At 39.5% G+C, this 19838-nt stretch overlaps 1 protein-coding gene across 1 annotated transcript in view; it reads left to right on the top strand.

The window, feature by feature from the left end:
* The window catches only part of VAV3 (vav guanine nucleotide exchange factor 3), a 170042-nt gene that overhangs the window by 50028 nt on the left and 100176 nt on the right, over positions 1-19838 (top strand). Inside the window, exons 3-5 of the mRNA XM_075710568.1 lie at positions 12076-12134; positions 13004-13069; positions 15798-15906. Of these exons, the coding sequence (XP_075566683.1) occupies positions 12076-12134; positions 13004-13069; positions 15798-15906 (234 nt within the window). The remainder of the gene's footprint in view (positions 1-12075; positions 12135-13003; positions 13070-15797; positions 15907-19838) is intronic.

Genomic DNA, 19838 nt, shown 5'->3' with positions numbered 1-19838 from the left:
GTAATGAAAAATCCACTGAAAAATTAACCTTGTACGGCAGTAGCCTGGTGTATTTGTTACATATGTAACACTGAATTTTGACCCAGAACTAGACCTACATCTTAATAGAAAATAGTTACCATTTGTTGTAATGCAGGTCTTAAAAGCTTTTCCCTATAGTCTACAGTACAAGTGATACCAAAAAGTATTGTATAAGAGTGGTTTTAATGGTTGTGTTATTCTTGAACAGCAGCAATTAAAACTTTTCAAAAGTTAAATCTAACTTCAGAACAGATGCTGATGTCTGTACCTTTTACTGAGCTGATCCACATACCTCACAAAATCTATGTTGTGTGTGCTGTGCATGCTGTAGGTACCTCAGCTACAGCAACAAACTAACAGGGCTAATACAGCTAACAAAGAAGATTCATATGTTGATATTTTTGTTCCTTTTTGTGGAAAACATGCAGTATCTTTTTTGGAAACAAATTACCATTGAGGGAACTGTGACTTTCTTTGTTCTCATTTTATATTTCATTTGCTTTTCAGGTTTGGTTTCAGTTTTCTTATCTTGTTTTCTAGTTTGTGAGATCATGTTTTTGTCATCTCAAACCCCTTCAGAAGCTGACAACATTACTTTCCTAGAATGAGATTTCTCCATTGCCTCACCCTCCCTCCTTTAACTGCCTTTCTCGCATCTTTCTCTCGTCTTTGCCAAAACTTCTCTCTCTCCAAACCCTCCGACTTCACTGCTGTCTGAAGATGACATTTCATGCATCTGCCTCAGCTCAGCATTGCTTATTTCACTGTTTTTGATGCAGTCTCATCCCTGGAGCTACTATTTTTGGTATGAGTGCAGCAAGGGAATTTCTGTGCAGTTGGAAATACCTGTGAGCAGTAAAATCAGTGCTTGCCAAGTAAAAAGGGAAATATATTGAGGGACATAATTTTAAGGAACGTAACAGCGTGGGATAGAAGTACAAGCACTAATGCTTAACAGCATCTTTGAAATTTTGGCATCAAGGCTGTTTCAGTCACTTTGTTCAGCATTCATCAACTTCCATACATTTTAACTGATCTACATTTCAGATTTGAAGTTTGATGTAAAAAATGTTCAGAAAGCATGGCCTCTTCTGGTAGCTTATTGTTGTCTAGGACAAAGAATAGTTTTCAGCATTACTCATGATGTGTTATCTAGGTGCATCTGCTTGCCTGCAGTTGATCTTGCGTTCGTTCACTGTTAGGTCTCTGCTGAGATTGACTGTAATGGGACTAAATAACACTCTGGATACTGTGTTTGGTTTGGGCAAACTGTATTGCACTGAAATGCCCAACTCAATTCATGTGAAGTTTCATTGAACTCTTATGTGCTGCTGGTGTTTTTGTCATGAACAATTAAGACTGAAGTCAGCCTTAGGTAAGTTATAACCTGTTATTAATCGGGGATGTGTTCAGTCTTATGCCCTTTCACAAATGCTTTTAAGCAAAATTCCACACAAAATATTTGGAAATGCCTATAAACCCTATAGAGAAAAAGTGAGGTGTAGCCCTATGTGCTCTAAGAGGCAATATTAATGTCAGAAGTTATTGCCCCTCCTTTGCTCTGCTTCCTTTGTCATGCCAGCGTACCTGTTGGTGTGACTGAGCTGGGAAATAAGCAGAGGAGCTCATCTGCCCTTTAGAATAACATTTTAAGAAATCAGTCCCTCCCTCTCGCTCTGCGTATCAGTTCTCTGATGTAATTTACGACACGAACATGGTAATGGTTGGGTTAGCACAGCTAAGACAGCAACAAACTGAAGTGTAGGGCAGAAACAAGTGGATGAAGAGCACAAGGCAGAGGACAGAAATTTCTGAAGTCAACATTGCTGGTGAAATCCCAAGAGACATCTTAATATTAAATATAACTAAATGGCTAGTAATAGGTATTTGTGGTTTGCTCTTATTTATCACACTATCTACATCTAAAATACATAGTATGATCCCTATCATATGCTTGAAGAACTCAAAATCTTCTTTTAAATCTCCAGACAAGTGAAAACTGAAGAACAAGTCCCTATCTAAAGGATGTCTCGTGAGCCACTTAACATTGTTAGATATATTATAAAGAAATTTGATTCTTCTCTGCAGTTTAGGTCTGGTGCTGCAGTTCTTAGATTAGTATCAGACATGCTGGCTGCTGTGCATCTTAAGATATTGATACAACAGAAGAATAAAGCATTCTTCAAAATAGTCCTTAAAGCTTTTTCTTCCTGTAAGAGAAATAGAGTACTTGAAGCCCCACAGTTATATTAGAGCATCCTGCTCCTCCCCCCCGCCCCCCGCCAAATGACAGGAAGAGTTAAAGCAAATATTGTTTTCCTTAACTAGAGATGGCATCATGTCATAGAGCATATAGTGCCTAAATACCACCTCTATTTTATATCTGGTGGGTGGGAACTACTTGGGACGGGACGGACCAGGGATGTAGAGTTGTTACAAGAACTGGTTCTGACTCTTTTTAATAATATGGGCATAACATCTAATACAATGCTATGCCTTGTACAGAGGTGAAGAGTTTTTTATCTTCTGCAATTATTCTCATGTTCAAATACTTTCGTATTTGTTTTGCTTATATTCAAATACTTTTGTGTTTTACAATGTTAATAGGTGGCTGGCTTCGGAAAAAACACTGACCTAAAAAGATGTGTGTTTTACATAAAAATGAAAATTCAAAAAAGAAGTAATTTTAAATGAACTACTCTTAAGTGTCTTGTTTGTCTGTCCTGTCTTCTAAATGATCTTTTAGATGGTAAGCTCTCTGAGGTCTGGCTGGCTTAATTTTGTCACAGGCAGCATAAGGACAGCATCAGCGTCAGTGCAAAGGAGGATATGATGTCAGTCAGACACAGATTAGCACAGAAGTTGCATTTTGTGGGTTATTACCATTAAGTACAAATATATTACAAACATTTAGGGGGAAACAAAAAAAGAAAATGCAGAGGAATCCCACTTCCCTTGGTTGTTCAGTTCTGCAGTGGCGTTTTGGAAGTGCAGTACTCTTTCTAAGGGGAAAGATATATATACATAGATAATACAACCTGCAAGCCGCTGCACGTTCAAAGGAACAAAGCAAGAGAATAATGAAGCAGTAGCAAATGAAATTAGCAAGTTAGTTTCTCTCATTCATTCTGTAATTTTCAGTATAAGGATCCAGTTCAAGGAGAATTAGGTACAAACATAATGAGAACATAAATCTCACTTTGTATTTTCTTTCACTACAGTTAAGTGTAGTTATATTTTTTTATCTAAATGAACAGACTATTAGGGAGAAAACCAAACCACTGCTTTGTCAGGTTTCTGTAATAGAAGTTGATAGTATTGCTGTTCCCATTGCAGCGTGTCTTCCAAGTATTTTTTTTTTTTATCCTGTATCAAAGATGATGATTTTTAAAATAAGAGTGGAAGACAGTGAGAGTAAAACTGAGTTATCCCATCCTGTGTACTGTGTATGTTTTTGTGGCATTGAAGGTAAGTGCAGTGCTTTTCCTATGGACTGATCCAATCCCTTGTCTCTTCTGGTACAGAAGAGGGATCCCTGGGGCGTGAGGTTTGAAGACAGCCTTGAGCTTTTGTAAGCCCCTGTGAGCGAGCTGGAGGGCGATTCCGTCAAAGAGAACAGCTCTTCCCTTTGCACTGCCCACTGTAGCAGGAGAAATTTTTTTCTTGCAGAGAATGAGGGGACATACAGTATGTGTTTACCCCTAAATAAGTATCTTTATCTTCAGTGATTGTGTCTGGAGTAAATTAAATTCATGGCTCAAGTGTGATTTGGTACCATTCAGCAAAGCCATGCTCTAGTTGAATTTAGAGTCAATGGTTAAATTTAGAAAAGGGAGAAGTGTGGCGGTGACTGGTTCACTCAAGACAGGAAGAGAAAGATCTTCCTCTGCTTTTAGCAGAAGAGAGGAAGAAAAGCTCCATTGTGCAGTCTCCTCTGAATATCTTTCTTGCTAATATCAAAATAGACAAAGAATCAGTTTAAATATTAAAGTGAAATAATATAGTGGGAGTGAAGAAACCACATGTCACTTAAACTCCAGGATGGATACCTAAAGCAATATTTGAGGTGCAATCAATAATGAATAGGAAAGCACTCGTTTCCTTCTAAAACATTTGTATGCTAATTTTAAACATCCAAGGTCAAGAACACCCAAAATCTATACCTCGTGTAGAAACTGGTGGTCACAGTTTAGAGAATTCGCTTCTTTCCAAACATGTAAAAATAGTCTTTTGAAGTATGTTAAAGGACAGTGGCAAAAGAAATGTAACTTTGAAAAACACACAGCATTGATTTATGTCCATTCCTATTAAAAAAGAACTACTCTGTTCAAAGTCTGAACACCTTTGATAATCTCACTGTTAGGTCATTAAGAATTTTAAAATGGATGCTTACATTTAGGAAAAAAATAAGAATATATTAAAATGTGCTGTTTAAAATGGAGGAAAGAAGCTGTTTTGTCCTTGATTGTTTAGTGTTATGACCCATATGAAATACAGTAAAAAAAAGTTGTGTTATCATCAATAAGAGTGTTTACAAAGCATTGAAAGTGAGCACTTGATCAAAGCTGAATACAGGTTGAAGATGCTGTTTATAAGTATAGGTTACCCTTATAAAGTTTATTATGAAACTGGAATGATTTAATAGCAGCTAGGTTTTGCAATACTGTCCTAGGCATATTCTTTTATATTCATTTGCCCTCCATGCAAAACCTGAAATGTAATAAATGCACCAGAAGACAAAATGCTATTTTCATTCTCCGTCTTTTACAAGGATAGTGTACTTGCAGGCGGTCTGCACTCATGCTATCAGCTGCAGTGTTCAAGTGCTCTGTTTAGATCATAGCAACATCTTAAAATAAAAAAACCCAAAGCCGACCAAACGAAAAACAAACCCCAAACAAAACCCAAACCCGGTGCTAAATCCCCCTGAAGGCATGATGAGGGCTGGAAGGTGTTCACAGAGCCAAAACCACGAGCTGCCGGCAGGAAGCGGCTGCTGAAACTCCCTCTCCCCATGCTTGCTTTGGTGAGCGCCTCGGCCTTTTGGGCAGCACGAAACAAGAGATTAACGGGACTTGTGCAATTTGGACTTTCTCAGTTCCTTCTGAGAGCAGAACTCTCTGGGGAAGCTTTCATGCCTTTGGACTAGCAAGTGTAGCCTTGTCACTGACCTAAAGTTTGAAAAAATGGGGTTTAAAGGACAACTTCTGTTTAATGTGTATACACTTGTGTCCTTAATTGGATACTGATTATTAAAGGCTTGCTTGTTACAGTCCTAACAATATGGCATTGAGTTTTATGAATTCCTGGAGAGCATTCAGTTTTGCTGCTTTGTTAGGTTTTATTTTGGTAAGTAGTGTTTAGGAGCTGTGTGCGCAGTCCCATGTAGTTGTATCTGCCAGTCCCGCTGTTCCGGTTGCGGAGTTTGCGTGATCAGAGGTATCGCTCCCTATCCAGGGGATAAAATGTTAAAAATGTTCAGTGCGCGAAAGGAGTGGAGGAGGGGTTTGGTAAGTGAGGGGTCCAACCTGCCCTTTGCTATTGCTGGAAACTACATTTATGCTTTTAGTTTAACTACTGTCCTAGAGAAAAACACTACGGATACTTTACATCTGTAACGTAAACATCCGACATCAAGTGTTGCTTGGTATAACTTAGAGATGTGAAAAGAAAACAACAACAGAACTCTTCAGTTTTGGATATTTCTAACGATGTCAGATGTTTTATTTTTACTAAAAGGGCAAAATATGCCCAGCCTTAACCTGTCGTTTTGTACATCAGGTCATCTGTCCTCTTGTATCTTCCAGAGTGGTTTTCTAAAATTATGTGCTTCCGTCTCTCTGGCTCTGCTCGCCTTCCTGGTGCCGAACTGCCCTCCTCCCCACCTCACCTCTCCTCCTTGCAAGGCTTTGGAGAAAATGTTGCATCTTTTATAGTTGTTGATTCCCCGGGGCTTTTGAAGTCCCAGCAGTTTGCATCTCTGTAGTTAGCTTATCTACAAACAGAAGGAGGCAACACCCAGCAGGGTTTTTGTCTTGGCTATATATTTTTTTTTTTTAGTCTGGAGAAAGACTTTCCTGCCACTTTATTGGTGAGGACACTTCGGAGACACTGAAGAAAGTGGGTGCGAGACTTCCCTAGGGCAGTGCATGTGTGGTGTCCCCTGCGGAGCAGGGAGGGAGCGGAGGTTTGCGTGCCCGCAGCCAGCCAGCCTTGCCCCGGCAGCACCTCAGGTCTCCTCTCGCAGCTGGGGCTCTGTCTTCAGAGGAAACGTGCATGACTGCCAAAACCAGCTTTTACGGCAGTCGAGTTACCCCTGCTCCCTCTGCATAAAAGCATTTGGCATCTGGCTTCAAACTGTTTTTCGGAGTTGCTGGCAGGCTGCTGTCAGTCACAAAAAAGTTGGCTCGGGGTTGTGAGTTTCTCTGCTGTGATTCCCTGGGATGTTTGGGCTATTTTCCTTACTGCTGCTGTGCAAGTGCTAGGCCATGATGGGAAAGAAGGATAGGGTAGTCCTCGGGTGCATTTCCTGAGGATGTATTTCGGTGGAAACAGAGGAATGGACATGGACAATGAGAGATGCCAGAATCGGGATAGCTGAAGGCGATGTCAGTGAGGAAATGGGCAGCATCCCACAGCTGGTGATGACCCCCGTGGAAAGTAAATTTATGACTTTCCTTTGGATTGCAGCTGTTGGTGTTCTACACCTAAAGCTTGGATTTAATTATTTGAATGAGATGAAAATCAGTATTCGGCTATATGTGAAGCTTTGCGCAATCAAAATCAGGCCCTTCCACTTCTGCCTGCTGGAGGTCTGCAGACGGTGGTGTTCTGGAGGAAACGTTAGCGTGGGTGCCAAGGCTTTCACATGGCTGTGTCTGCGTGACTGGCTTTGGTGGGTCAGCGTCTGCCATAGCAGGATTTAGTAGAGGCATATTTACGTAGCTGGGGTTAGAAATGTGCTGTCTGTTTTTAAGGGCCTGTTGGAGGTGCTGTTGTGGGAAAGGAAGGGTTTGCTTTTAGGCAATCTCTCTTCTGCTGCCCTGCTGCCCAGGTTTTCATTCAATCTGCCTTTTTTGAAAAGCCCTCGTCCTTTCTCCTTCCCTAGAGGCTGTGGTTTGATTAAAACTGACCTGAACCAACACAGTGGACTAACACGACACCAGAACAAGGCAGATGGAGAGAAGATGTTCAATTTAACTTATGAACGCCCTTTACTTGGAATTGTGTGCTCATTAGGTCAGCAGCTGTGTAATCACCCTGGAGTTGCCTGGCTACATGTCCTTTTTCACATCTGTCAGCCAAGTTAAATGTAAATGTAACAGTTCCTATATGTCTTCTGGTTCAAAAGTTAATGCTGGATTATGGTAAAATACTAAGATATCCCCCGCCCCGTGCCAAATGAAGTATGGATCCAGGGTTCTCCGGGGCCTGGTAAACTGCAGAGCAGCAAATGGTAAACCTTCTTTCTTAATATAAGTCATTTGAGAATATATTTATGTATAGCAATTTCATCTTATCTCTGAGTGACAGAGATGCAAAATGATGATTTCTCTTTTTCTCTGTTTTTTCCTCTCTCTCTCCAATCTGATGTATGAGTGGGAACAGCTGGATGAGAACTCACTCAGCATGTGGGCATGAGTAGCAGTGCTGGGCACTGTCCTGGATATGAGGTGCTTGGAATTGGCCTCGTAAGAGACTTACCCTAGTGATGCAGGATGTATATGTCTTTGTTTTCCCTAGGAGCACTGGATTTCTACTTGCTTTAGCTTTTTGTTTTTCATAGTCTGCCCAGAGCTGTGGGCAGTGTATATCCAGAAAATAAATGCATGTACATATGTCAAGACTCCCTACCTGTCAATACTCATGTGCATGTATCAAAAAGTAGCATGTCAAAAAGTAGGTTGATATTGGAAATATTTTTCATTAGCAGGTAACTGCTTTATGTTATGCTAATCTGTTCCTATGTATCTGCTAAATGAATTCACTTCAAGGGAGGGAGTAAAGCTTAAGTTTTCAACTAAATGCAACATTCAAATACTAAGCTAGGTGCCCAGATTTTGAAAAAAAATTTGATATGAATTCTTGGTGACTTTTACTGTGTCTTAGAAAAACATATCCCGACTTAAGTGCATACATGGAAAGAATTGCTTTGAAGATCTAACCCACAAGCGAGTCTTTCTAGGTTTTATTGGCATAAACTATGAAACTGCTGCCATCGACATTTGTTGAGCTCTTCGTGTTTTCAGTTTAGGTAAACATCAGAAATACAAATATGGGCCTAGTCCTGACAGCAGCTGTCCATAGCAAGGAAATGTTGCCTGTTTGGGGGCACAGTGAGTTGCAGAATTAATTACTTCTGTTTCTTCTAAAAGTGGAAAAGTACTTTTAAAATGTGCTTTGTCTGTTCTTGAACTGCATGATTTGTTAAGTTCTTTTTTTAAGAAATAAGATTAAAAAGTGACCCCCACCAAAATACTTAGTAAGGCCCATTTTAAACTCAGACACACCACTGCTATGGAAAGAAGTAAAATAGTCCCTCTGGTGTACTGCTGCTGTAAGCATGCACAGGAACAGCTGATGTGATTTACTGCAGAGTATGGCTGCAGGAAATTACAAAATAACGTTTCGGCAAGGGGGATGAAAGTGCTTACATAAACTGGAGAGTCTGACCTACAACAGTAAGTCAAGTGAAACAATAATAAATACAAAACCCAAAAAAATCTGCTGCTCGAGTAATTAATGAAGTAAAAAGTTAGTGTGTAGTGCAGGGCCGTTGCTCTCGCCAGCTGTGCCCGAAGCATGAATGAGGAGCAGAGCCACTCGCTGGGGCGCAGGCTGAGGCGTGCTTCCTCTTGCCGGGCTGTAGATTTGAATTTCGTGTCATATTTTGCATGAACTGGCTGTATACTGAGAAGCAAACTTGGATGTTCACGTCCTCTTGAAGCGAGTGTGGCTTTGATGTGACTTCTGACGAGCTGTGGAACCTCTGGTGGCACTAGTGCAAAGCAGCTGTATTGAGGCGGGTGCAGGTGGGGCTTCCTTTTATGCCTGAAAGCCTCTTGCTAACGTTTCCCAATTGCAGGTTGGCTGCAGGAGAGTCGTAGAGTTACTGAGCTTTCCAGCATGAAGGGATGTAGTTGTTGCAGGATGTTTTAGAATAGAAATGTTTCTTTCTTCATGTGTTCTAGCTAGCCAGAACAGAAATACGAATCTTTACTCAGTATCTAGTTTTGACTGCCTGTTCCTGGTAACAGCGTGTGTGCAAAGGCCCTGCAGCCCTTTCTACAGTTGTTTGTTGCAGAGAAGTGCCAGGCATGGAAGCCCTGTTGTTCTGGACTTCGTACAAGCAAGGAGTGCTACTTTTGCGCTTCAGCTAAGATCCAGTTCAGCCTCATTCAGAGCTACAGGCGCATCTGTCTGAGTCCTTGCTGTGGAAGAGGACTGGGCAATCATTTAGAGTTAAATGGGTAAAACGGATTAAAGCTCCACTGAAAGGAAGAGAGCAAGGCAAAAAAAGAAGCACATGAAAAGCATTAAATTGAACGTTATGGACTTTCATGTGTATGGTACACCATAATTTTGGAGTTCAGAATTGCACTGTATTATAGCTTCCCTCAAGGCAACTGTAAAGGGCTTCAAACTGGAACTGTTCTGAAAAAATCCCGAGTCTTTCTTTGTCAGTTTGTTAAAAATCAGACATTTTGCTGGTTTGGATCGATTGCTTTGATGAATGTCTATGGAAACTCTGATTGTTCTTCTGACAAGTCAGCCCATATATAACTGCGACCTTCCTCATGGACCTAGAAATTTGGGAACTCTTAAAGGGTTCCTGCGTGGCTCAGAACCAAAGAACTGAAATTTCATGTGGAAGGAGAATCTTTCTTTGCCCCACTTCATGTTGGAGCAAATACATTTACTTGTATGTGGTGTTGAATTAGCGTGTTGACCACAAGTGGTAGGTTCACGTACGATTACTTGTGTAGCTATTCCTGACGCCTTCCCTGAATTCTTTAAGGAAACCACAGCAGCAAGAACAAGACCCCTCTGCAGAAACAGTTCTGTTTCTTGACAGAACGCTGTTTTAAGCTGCGCTTTAATAGGAGCGGTCAACAGGCAAGCATTACCTTTTATTTTGTGGAAGTGATGTCTGGTTTCAGGTAGGTATTTTAATCTTAAATACAGGCTGGGGTGGTTAATGGTCTTCAGTTCTTAACTGTTGTGTTCTGAAACAGAAGAATAGCGATCTCTGCTCATTACCTTTCCCCTTTTGCAGTGCCAGCATGGCCACGCTTTACCATGTGCTTCCGGAGAGCACAGGGTGTCTCAGATACTGGCAGCTGTTGTGATGATTGCCGTTCTCAGTTGATTATCCAGCGTTCGGTTTTTGACAGAAATCTGCCTGTTGGCTTCCTAGCGCGGTAGTTTTCTCTTCCTGCAGTGCCAGACCTTCTCTGTTCTAAGAGCAGTGAAAACGACTAGTAGTCTTCTGCTTTCTCTAGTCATACAGTTCCTTTCTCTCTCCTTTTCTGTGCACCCATGTTGTCATAAACACTTTTCTGGCTTCCTCTGTGTGGTGTTGTGTCCGTGTCTTCCCCGCCCCCCAAATGAAGGTTTCACATCAGTTCCTGAAGAAGTTTTTCTATTCCTCTTGATTTATAAGTCTTGCTTTTGTTTGTGTGTGTGTGATAGCTGTAAAATGTAATTTGGTGGTACCTTTTGGGAATAACCAATTAATTCTGAATTTTGCTCATCTGCATATGGGACCTGATTCACTTTGGAGGCTTTGTAACTTCAGTTTAAGCTCTGTCATTGGTGATTATTCTCTGTGGTTTTTACTTTGTTGTTCTCCCGTGTAAACGTATCATTGTGCTTCCTTTGAGACATGTACTTTGAACTCTGTGTTCTATGGTCAGGTTAGTCTTGTAATTAGAACTTCAAAAATAAACAATTTTAATTGTAGAGATTATTCCCAAATGCCCATGGAATGTAGAATTGCTATACTGAATTTTGATACTAGTGATAAAAACCTTCTTTGGAAATTTCAATTCAGGTTAATACAAATTTTAAGTTGTAAAGACCCAACCTGAAACTTCTGGGAAGTTCAGGGAAACCTTGTTATTGGACGTATGGAAATTCAGCCAGGGTGCCACTTTGGCTCTTTTTCTCTCTCTCTAGCAAATAAGACTTGCCAATCTGATAGTGCTCAAAATAAGAGAAAATATTTTTGGCAGAGAGGACATGCCATGGGGCGTGGTTTTGACAGAGTGGACAGGCAGAGTACAAGATGGTCTTGTATTATTACAGCTGACAGCAAAATAACTCCATGTATGTGACAGTATGTACGTGTATTCTACCCTCCCTAATGTTCTCCCTTTCTTAGTGTATAACCTTGTGTGCTTGCAGGAGGTGTTTTCTTAGAATGAAATCTTCCAGGCTACTGCCCTCTTCTAAAAATAAACAAAGCTCATGGGCTCAAATGTGCAGCTTCTTTAACTGTTTGGCTAATAAGAGATTACCTTTCCTTTGCAAGCCTGAAAAGGTGTCTTTCTGCTGATTTGGCATTTGGGTCCCTCTTCTGGCCAGTGTTTGGAAAAGCTGAACTTAATACTTTTGGATTTTCTTTCTGGAGTTACAGACTGCACTGAATATTTTTTTTTTTTATTGTAACTCCAGAAAGAAAATCCAAAAGTTGCAGCTTTTCCAAATGCATCCAGGTCCAACTTCAAATCGAGTGTCTAATTTGTGACATATATGACCTGGTTTGAAATCCATTTAAATTGGTTTTCACTTGCGCTAAAACTTGTAAATAAGAGGTTTCCCTTCTCCTCTCTCTGTGTTCCTATCCCATCCCCCAGTACAAAAGCCCTGAAGACCAGCCCATGGGAAATCTGTGGAAGTTCAGCGCACTCAGTGTTTGGCAGAGCCAGATTCTGTGTCTGTTTATATCATTCGATATGAAATGGTGTTGCTGATAATTAAACAATAGAGAACAAAATGTTTTATTGCTTCTGTTCTATAACTAATCATGGTTTCTGTTTCCTTCTTCTCCAGGTGATAGAAACACTTTCAAAACTTTCTCGCACTCCTATCGCAATAGGCACAGGAATAAGGTATGTTACTGCCCTAGTGAATGGTGGGAATAATGCCTCTTGCATGATGCTCCTTGGAAAAGTTGTTAGAGGCAGTATAGGCAGTGTGCCCCAGGAAGAAATTCTCTGGTTGTAAACCAAATTGTCCAGTGGACAGCTAACCAAGGCTCTGAGGAGCTCTGAGGGGTATCTTTTACCTCTGGTACACTTACTGAAGTGCCTGAACTACATTTACTTCTTGTGCTGAAACACGAGGTGAACAAGTGAGCAGTTAGTATTACTGAACTTGTGTAATAATTGTGACACATGGATTGTAAATCAGGCTGATGCAGTGCTGATCTGTGTAAAGACAAATGGGTTTTCTTTTTTTTCTCCCTCCTAAAAATCAGCAAAACTGCCAAGTTTGAGATTCTCATTCTCAAAAAGAAACAAAAAACCCCAACCAAACCTAACCTCATGAACTATAATTGTGGGCTGTGAGAGAAGGTGAAAGACTTCATGCTTTGATGTTCTCCATCTTTTTGAATGGTTTGATTTAGAGGTCTTATCATATATGAATGGATGATGTTTTTAAAACAGACAAAATTCCCTAGCCAGTCCTGTAATCCATGTCCTGTGCTAAAAAGGGTAGTTAATATTCTCAGTTGAAAAGCTGACAATAATGTGTATTAGTGGTGATTTATAACAACCCCATCCAGTAGGGTTTTTAGTATATTAAGTATCAATTCATATACAGAAATCTAAATACACATATACTGTTCATCAAAGAGGGGAACATACAAACACATTAACATACAGTAACCTGTGTGAAAAGTTTAGAAACCAAACAAAACCCTGCTATGTGACTACACTAGTGCTGTCTGTAATTAGTGCTATTTTTCTTTCTATAGGCCCTTCCCTACAGAAGAAAGTGTTGATGATGAAGATATCTACAAAGGTCTTCCTGATTTAATAGAGTATGTTGTAAACCTTTAGTTAAAGATTTTGGCTTTCAGTTACATACTATTATTTATCATGATATAGAACACATAGTTGTAATGAGAATGGGATATTTATTTGATTTAAAAAAGATTTTGTTAGCCATTGTGTTGACCAGGAAACATTAATTATGAAAGCCTATCTGATTGTAATACATTATATATGTCAGGAAGCATGTTTCATGGAGGGTGCTGGTAACAAAGCTAATCATGAATGCATTTTTAAATTATCTGTCTGTACTATGAGAATGCTTTCATGGAATTACAATATCAGTTGTAAGGGACCCAACGAAATTGTCTTGAACTTGCAAAGAAAATGCACGTTTGGATCGTAATTCAAGGGGGTTGTTTCCCTAAAGTCAATGAAATTCTTCGTATGAGTCCATTTACCTCTCTGAGTAAGTGTTTGCAGGGTTATTAATTATTGCCAATTTATACATTGGCTTTGAGGTACAAGATAGACATGAACATACTGTATAGTATTGAATGGTAGACTGCAGCTTTATTTTGCAGACCGGTGAAATAAATACATCTGGGAATAAGAAATTGTCAGGAAGAACCACTCTTGTATCCTATGGCTAGGAGCTCTCAAGATCCATTAGGAGTCATGTTGGACAAGAGCTAGGATCAGAGCTCGCTGTCCCAAAGGTCACCTTGCCTGCAAAGCTCCTCCCTGCCTCCTGCAGCAGGCTGGCTGTCTCGGAGACAGCTGCTTTTCACTCCGTGTAGCTGAATGTGCAGAAGGTGGGAGTTGCAGACCCAAGTGGGCTAGAGGTGATGTCCTCATCTGTTAGATGTGGTGGCGTTAGCGCTGTTAGAAAACAGTATTTCTATCAGTTCTTGAACAGGTATACAAATTCAGTACTGGGAGACAGTCTTTCATTTTAAAAAAATGAAGTTAACACATCATACCAAAGAAATTGAGATTCGTAACTCTTCTTTTGCATCAAATATAAATATTATTCACTGAAATTTCGTAGTTACATGCTGTCTTGGTTGTGGAGGAAGCAATTCAAGAAGCACTCTCTTCATAAGAAACAAAAGTGCCAGTGAATGATGCAAATGGCCCACATTTTTTAGTTTATCTTAATTAGTAAGTGTATTTGACTAAAATTAACCTAGTTGTCCCTGAGTTTAAATGGTGTCTAATGAATTTAAGGCTTTCTGTCAGAAAGAGCTGTAGTAGTTAAATGTTTCTATCCTTACTCTGCCTTTTTGCCAGCTGTTGTTCCCTGGAGCATAGGTGGTAAAATGGAGGTATCTGTGCTGCATCTGACGCAGCTGCTGGTGGTTAATATGAAATGCTAGTACACCATCATCACTGGTGCAAGCTGAAATGTTAGACTCACCTGGAGCACCTGAGCTTTCTAGCTCTCCTGGGGCATGGTATCTGCTGGAATAGGAAGGGATGTGAGCAATTTCTGTCTTCTGCTGAATGCCCCAAATATTTATTTTTTTAATATCATTCCATCTGTTGTAACTTCTAACACTTCCTTACTTTATCCTTCTGATGTCCTCGATTAAAACAACAACAACAAGAGATACATATTTAATGAGAAATAGAAAAATCACTTGGTTTCTGTACATAGTTGTGACCACAGACGCAGTGATTTTGTCCGGCGTGTCCAAGTAGTCCATGCGGCAGCTGTGTTGGTAGCAATTCTCATTCGTTTTGATTTCTTTGAAATCATTAGTCTCTGCCAGTAGAGCTTCTGATGTCTGTTTTTGAGTACTGATGATCCACTTACAGAAATGGCTGTCCTTCCTAGTTCTAGTGGACTGATCCTTAATTTGTTTTTTACTCTGAAAGATTTCAGTGTTGTCTTCCAACAATAAATATCTCAAAGTTATCAGCACATCTGATCAAGTCTCTGTATTATTATGATGGGACTACTTTCAATATCTTCTAGAGTTCTTTTGTAGGCATACCCTAAGAAATGGGACTGAAAGAGATATTATGGGCTTGATACGGTCGTAGTGCAAAGCAGGTAAAATTCCAGCAGGACTGGCTCTAATGAAGCTGAATTAGCTGATGGTAGAGTTGAGCATTGACTTTATGCCGAGGTGTTTCTGTAGTCTGGGTGATAGGAGGACACTTCTTGTGCATACTCCATGCTGTTGAACTGTCTGATTTTCAGTTTGAAAGGTTGCTTTTTTCATTTTTTGGGTAGCTGAAGGTTGCCATGAGGTGATCAAGATACTGGTTTGTGGTGTCAAGGTACAGGCTCTCAGCTGCTGGCTCTGCAGTCTTTAGTGTATTTTACCCCAGATAATCCTGTCTTTCGGCAGGAAGGAGACCTGCACCAGTGTCTCGCATCCAGGGCAGTGGGATGCCAGGCAGTAAGGAGAGGGAGCTCGTCTTCGCTGGGTGTGGTGGGAGGAGGGACGAAGAGGAGAGCAGCTGGACAGTACCCCGTGACAAAACTGTCCTGCCAGCTGCTTTTGGTGCCTGGTTTAGTTCCTGTGTGGTTCTAAATTCATGCGGTCTTCAGCGTTACGTTGATTTCCTACAATCATATTTTAAATGTGTTGAGGAAAGAAAATTAATGGACTTAATTTCCCTTAATGAGTTCTTTTCATTAGCTAGTTCTATTAATTAATCTGTTTGTTTACTGTAGAAATCTTTTCCTATGAGGAATGCAGAGCTGATGGTAATTTGCCTGTGCTGCACAGCTTTTTCTTTTTGTCTATTCCTTTTTTCTTTCAGTGAAACTGGTGTTGATGAAGATGAGGAGTTGTATGATTGTGTCTATGGAGAAGATGAAGGTGGGGAGGTTTATGAAGACCTAATGAAAGATGAAGCAGCACAGCAACCTGTATGTTTTCCAATTCCTAGATATTTTTGAACAATGGCAGTTATATTTTTGGAAGTTAATATTTGTGAAATTATCTCTTTATGGCTAATTTCACTGAGACTTCACTCATGCTGAGTTGCATCCAGAGCTGTCACATGCAGTGCATTATCTCCTGTGTAAGACTGTGGGCTGTTTTGGCAAAGGGTCAAATGTTAACTATGGTAATTTTTTGAAAGAAGTGTAATTTTTAAATGAAATACAGTCATTAGTTAATTTGTTAAGATTGCCAGTTATGAATGGTATGATTTACCAGCTATTTTAAGAGAAATTAAATTAACTGCTTGCTTCAAAGTGTCCTAATTCAAAAACTAAGTTACAATATTGTGAAGTGCTGTTGTTTCAGCCATAATTTGGACAACTAATCTAACAGGCACAACTGATAATTGTTTCATACCAATGAAATTCCTGCTTATTCAACTATGTAGTTTTTTTGCTGATCGTTGGTCTTACTGAGAATGGGATAAGTAGCTTATTCACTTTATCACATAAAGGTACCATGGTCAGTTTTCAAAACCGTCTTGGAGGAAATCTAAACTTAGGCAATAAAATTTACTTGCTAATTGGGAGAAACCCTAATGTACTTGTCTGCCATTCCTCAGACATGTGCTTTCTAATGTGGAAAATGTTAGTCTGTGCCATGACAGGATATGTTTTTTAGGACAGTTGTTTTCTTGCTCTGTATTGACATGAAGCTATAGTATGCTTCTGGTCTTAATTTGGAAACTTGCTTCTACTTTTCCAAAATGATTTTTAGTAATATAGTTACATGAAGAAGTCTAAAGACCTTTTTTCTTTTTTTTTTTTTTTAATCAACACCCTGTGTATCTTTTCAATACAAGTATAGGAGACACCTGATGTGATTTGTGTTCCTGCTTTTATGGTGATTCCTCAAAGTTACCACTCTCTTGTCTTTGGGAAGGTTACTGCCTTGTTTTCATCTCTGTTGTTTTGAGTATAACAATATTATTTTCAAGCCTGTTTTTCTGTTAATACAAAATCCTGCAGGTAATGCATCTAAATTAAGGATGAGATAAGCAGAAAGTTATGTTAGTTTTTCACATTTTGCTTAATTTTGTTTACCTGCTAAAGTTTAGGTTATTCAATGAAAATCAAATAAAAATTAAGTTCAAAAACCACTATTTTATATCAGATGAAGTCGCATTCACTTGCAGGCAGGATGTTTTAGAAAAGTGTTTGAATCGTAGGAAATCTTCACTGTGATCTTGTTTTGAGTTTTTATTTTATACTGAAACTCAAAATGCGTTAAGTTTTGGGTTTCACATAATGAGTGTGGGTGGCTTTTTTTTTTTCTTCAACTGTAACAGTTGGTAATCTCTGGCAGTTGGTAGTGTGTAACCTTTCTCTGATTCTTTCTTTCCTGTTGCAAATGTCACTCTCGCATAGCTGTGTTTCTAGCAAATGATTAATATAGCAATCAGAACTTTCACATTCTAATTTTAGTTGCATTTTAGTCTAGATACTTCAGATTGAACAGACTTGTATTTGTTTCTTATAGAAAGTAAATGAAAACTGAAAACATGGTACAGTAAAATATTTTTTCCACAACATGAAATGAATGGAGACATTACAATTATTTTGCTGTGACAGCTTTCTCTAGTGTGGTACTTACTTCTGGTTCGTGATAATTTCCTCTCAGGTGTGTAAATACACTGCATTGCTAACGTGACGATTTTGTGCAGTTCTTTCACTTGAATCCTACGTGAGAATTCCTTGCATATAAAAACCACTAGCACAAGTAGACTTTTTTTTTTTAGAAGACCCCAATACTTTTCAGAGTCTCCAATAGCAGCCAAAATTGCTTTGCATCTCTCTCATCCTTGACTTATCATCATTATCTTGCAAAGTAAACTGTTGCACTAAATTTTCTCTAGCAGTAGCTGACCTTCCAAGGCAATTTTTCTCACTTGTACTGGTATTCGCACATTATTTCTTATTTCCTCTCTCCTTCTGTTTATTGCAGTCAAATTCTATAAGTTTGTGGTACAGACAGAAAATTAGAATGTTAATTTGTGCCAAAAGTGCCTGTGTGAATGATCTGTTTGGCTTAGGTGAGCACAAAACTGAAGTGAATTGTTTTAAGTGGAATCTCAGGATTTTGTTTGCATTGTTCATTTGAGAGTTGGTGAACAACAAACCCCCACATTTTGCAAACGGATATAAGCTCCTATGGGGTACAACAGCTTCTGTATTGGTACAAATACAGCAAGCAATTTGAACAGTATTGAGCTCACAAAAGTAAAGGTGAAAAATAACTAAAAGCCTGAATAATGTCAAATTCTGATACTTTATTGAGATAAATTAACTATGGCTAACTGTGACAGTGCCTTCCCCCTGCCAAAGAATTGGGGAATAAATGATAGATCTTGAGGTGAGGCTGATCATCAGATGATGCTCACAAAGTACATTTCTAGTGATAAGGGCAGACTGTATTTTTGCAAAATGGCTACTTCTGTCTGCAGCTGATAAGGATGGCACTTCAATGTTTGTTATGGGAAAATTAATAACTGCACCAGCTGGGGTTTTAAAGAGTAGTTTCTGAGGTAACGCAGCACCTGGTAGATGAGAGTGAGAAGCCATGTTCCAGTTGCAGGAGCTGCTTGGAGAGTCACATGGAGACAGAGAGAAGGGTAAAGGAGACCTGTCAAAACAGCACACAGAAGTACAAATGGTGACAAAGCTTTATATGCCTGTATGGTTTGCAGCTTGGCATCTAATTTAGGCTGTAGGAATACATTTGCCACTCTTCATAAGTGGCCAAGCAATATCATAGGAGCCGTACGTAGCTCATGGACAGTTTAAGTGCATCTTGCTATTTGCTGTGGTATGCGTAGCAGGTGTGTGAAGGAGACTGATAGCAGAGAAGGGGTGGAAGGAGTCTAGCTCTTGGACATACTAAGAGCTAATTGTTAAAACTTCAGTCTAGAAGTTTTGTTATTCCTGGAGGAGAAAAGTCTTTTGTTCAAAAGTCAGAAGTCCTTTTCTGAATGGAAGGAACTGTAGTACTAGTCCCGACTCCCGCTGTATTTGAGTAACGTCTAGTCATCGGGTCTATTATGTGCGGTATGTGGATTCTCTACGCTGCAAAAAAGGTAAGATAGAGGCAGGGATACGCTGAAGGATGCCTTGGAAGGGTGTTACAAACTGATAAATAGGCTTCAGAAAGGATGGGACAGTACTATGGCTTATTAAGCCAAGTTTTTGGAGAAAATATTTTGGATCAATATTGCTGTTAGTTGCAAGAGCCTGTCCAGTTACTCTGTCAGGTCTCCAAGCTGGCCTGTATGTCTCCAGATGTTTTAAGTCTTGCTTGATGCGAATGCTTCCATACCTTTTTCTAGGTATTTAGTCTTTTATTTGAAATTGCATTTGCAAGTTATTGAAACTGTAATGCTGTAAATCTGATCTTCAGTAAGAGTGCTTGTAAACTATTTTTATAGAGTCCTGTGTTGATAATTACTTCAATTTCCTATGAGTCTGGTGCTTTACATGGAAACATCCCAGGGTCTCATTGAAGACGCACGCATACGTATGCAAGAGCTGAACTCAGAGGTCACTGCATTTCCTGATTTGAGGACATACTCATATCGTGTCTGAACAGAAAGCTCCCCATGAGAACTAAAAGGGAAAAACTGTAAATAAGTGCAAGGATTAGACTGAATCCAGTATTTATGGCAATGCTAAGTTACTTACATGATTTAGTCCCATTAAGTTTAATGGAGTTATTAACTGCTCAGTATTTTAAAGAAGATTTCTCAGTATGGATGTAAATTAAATGTGACCTTGTATTTCAGCTTCCAAAGTACATGCAGAAGAGTGCAATGTTTTATGTCTAAACATTAACTTTTCATAATATTCGTTTGGTGCTGAATTTT

The sequence above is a fragment of the Pelecanus crispus genome, chromosome 5, assembly GCF_030463565.1.
Source record: "Pelecanus crispus isolate bPelCri1 chromosome 5, bPelCri1.pri, whole genome shotgun sequence".
NCBI lineage: Eukaryota > Metazoa > Chordata > Aves > Pelecaniformes > Pelecanidae > Pelecanus > Pelecanus crispus.
Note: the sequence above shows the minus strand (reverse complement) of the source record. Positions and strands in the feature narration are given on the sequence as shown.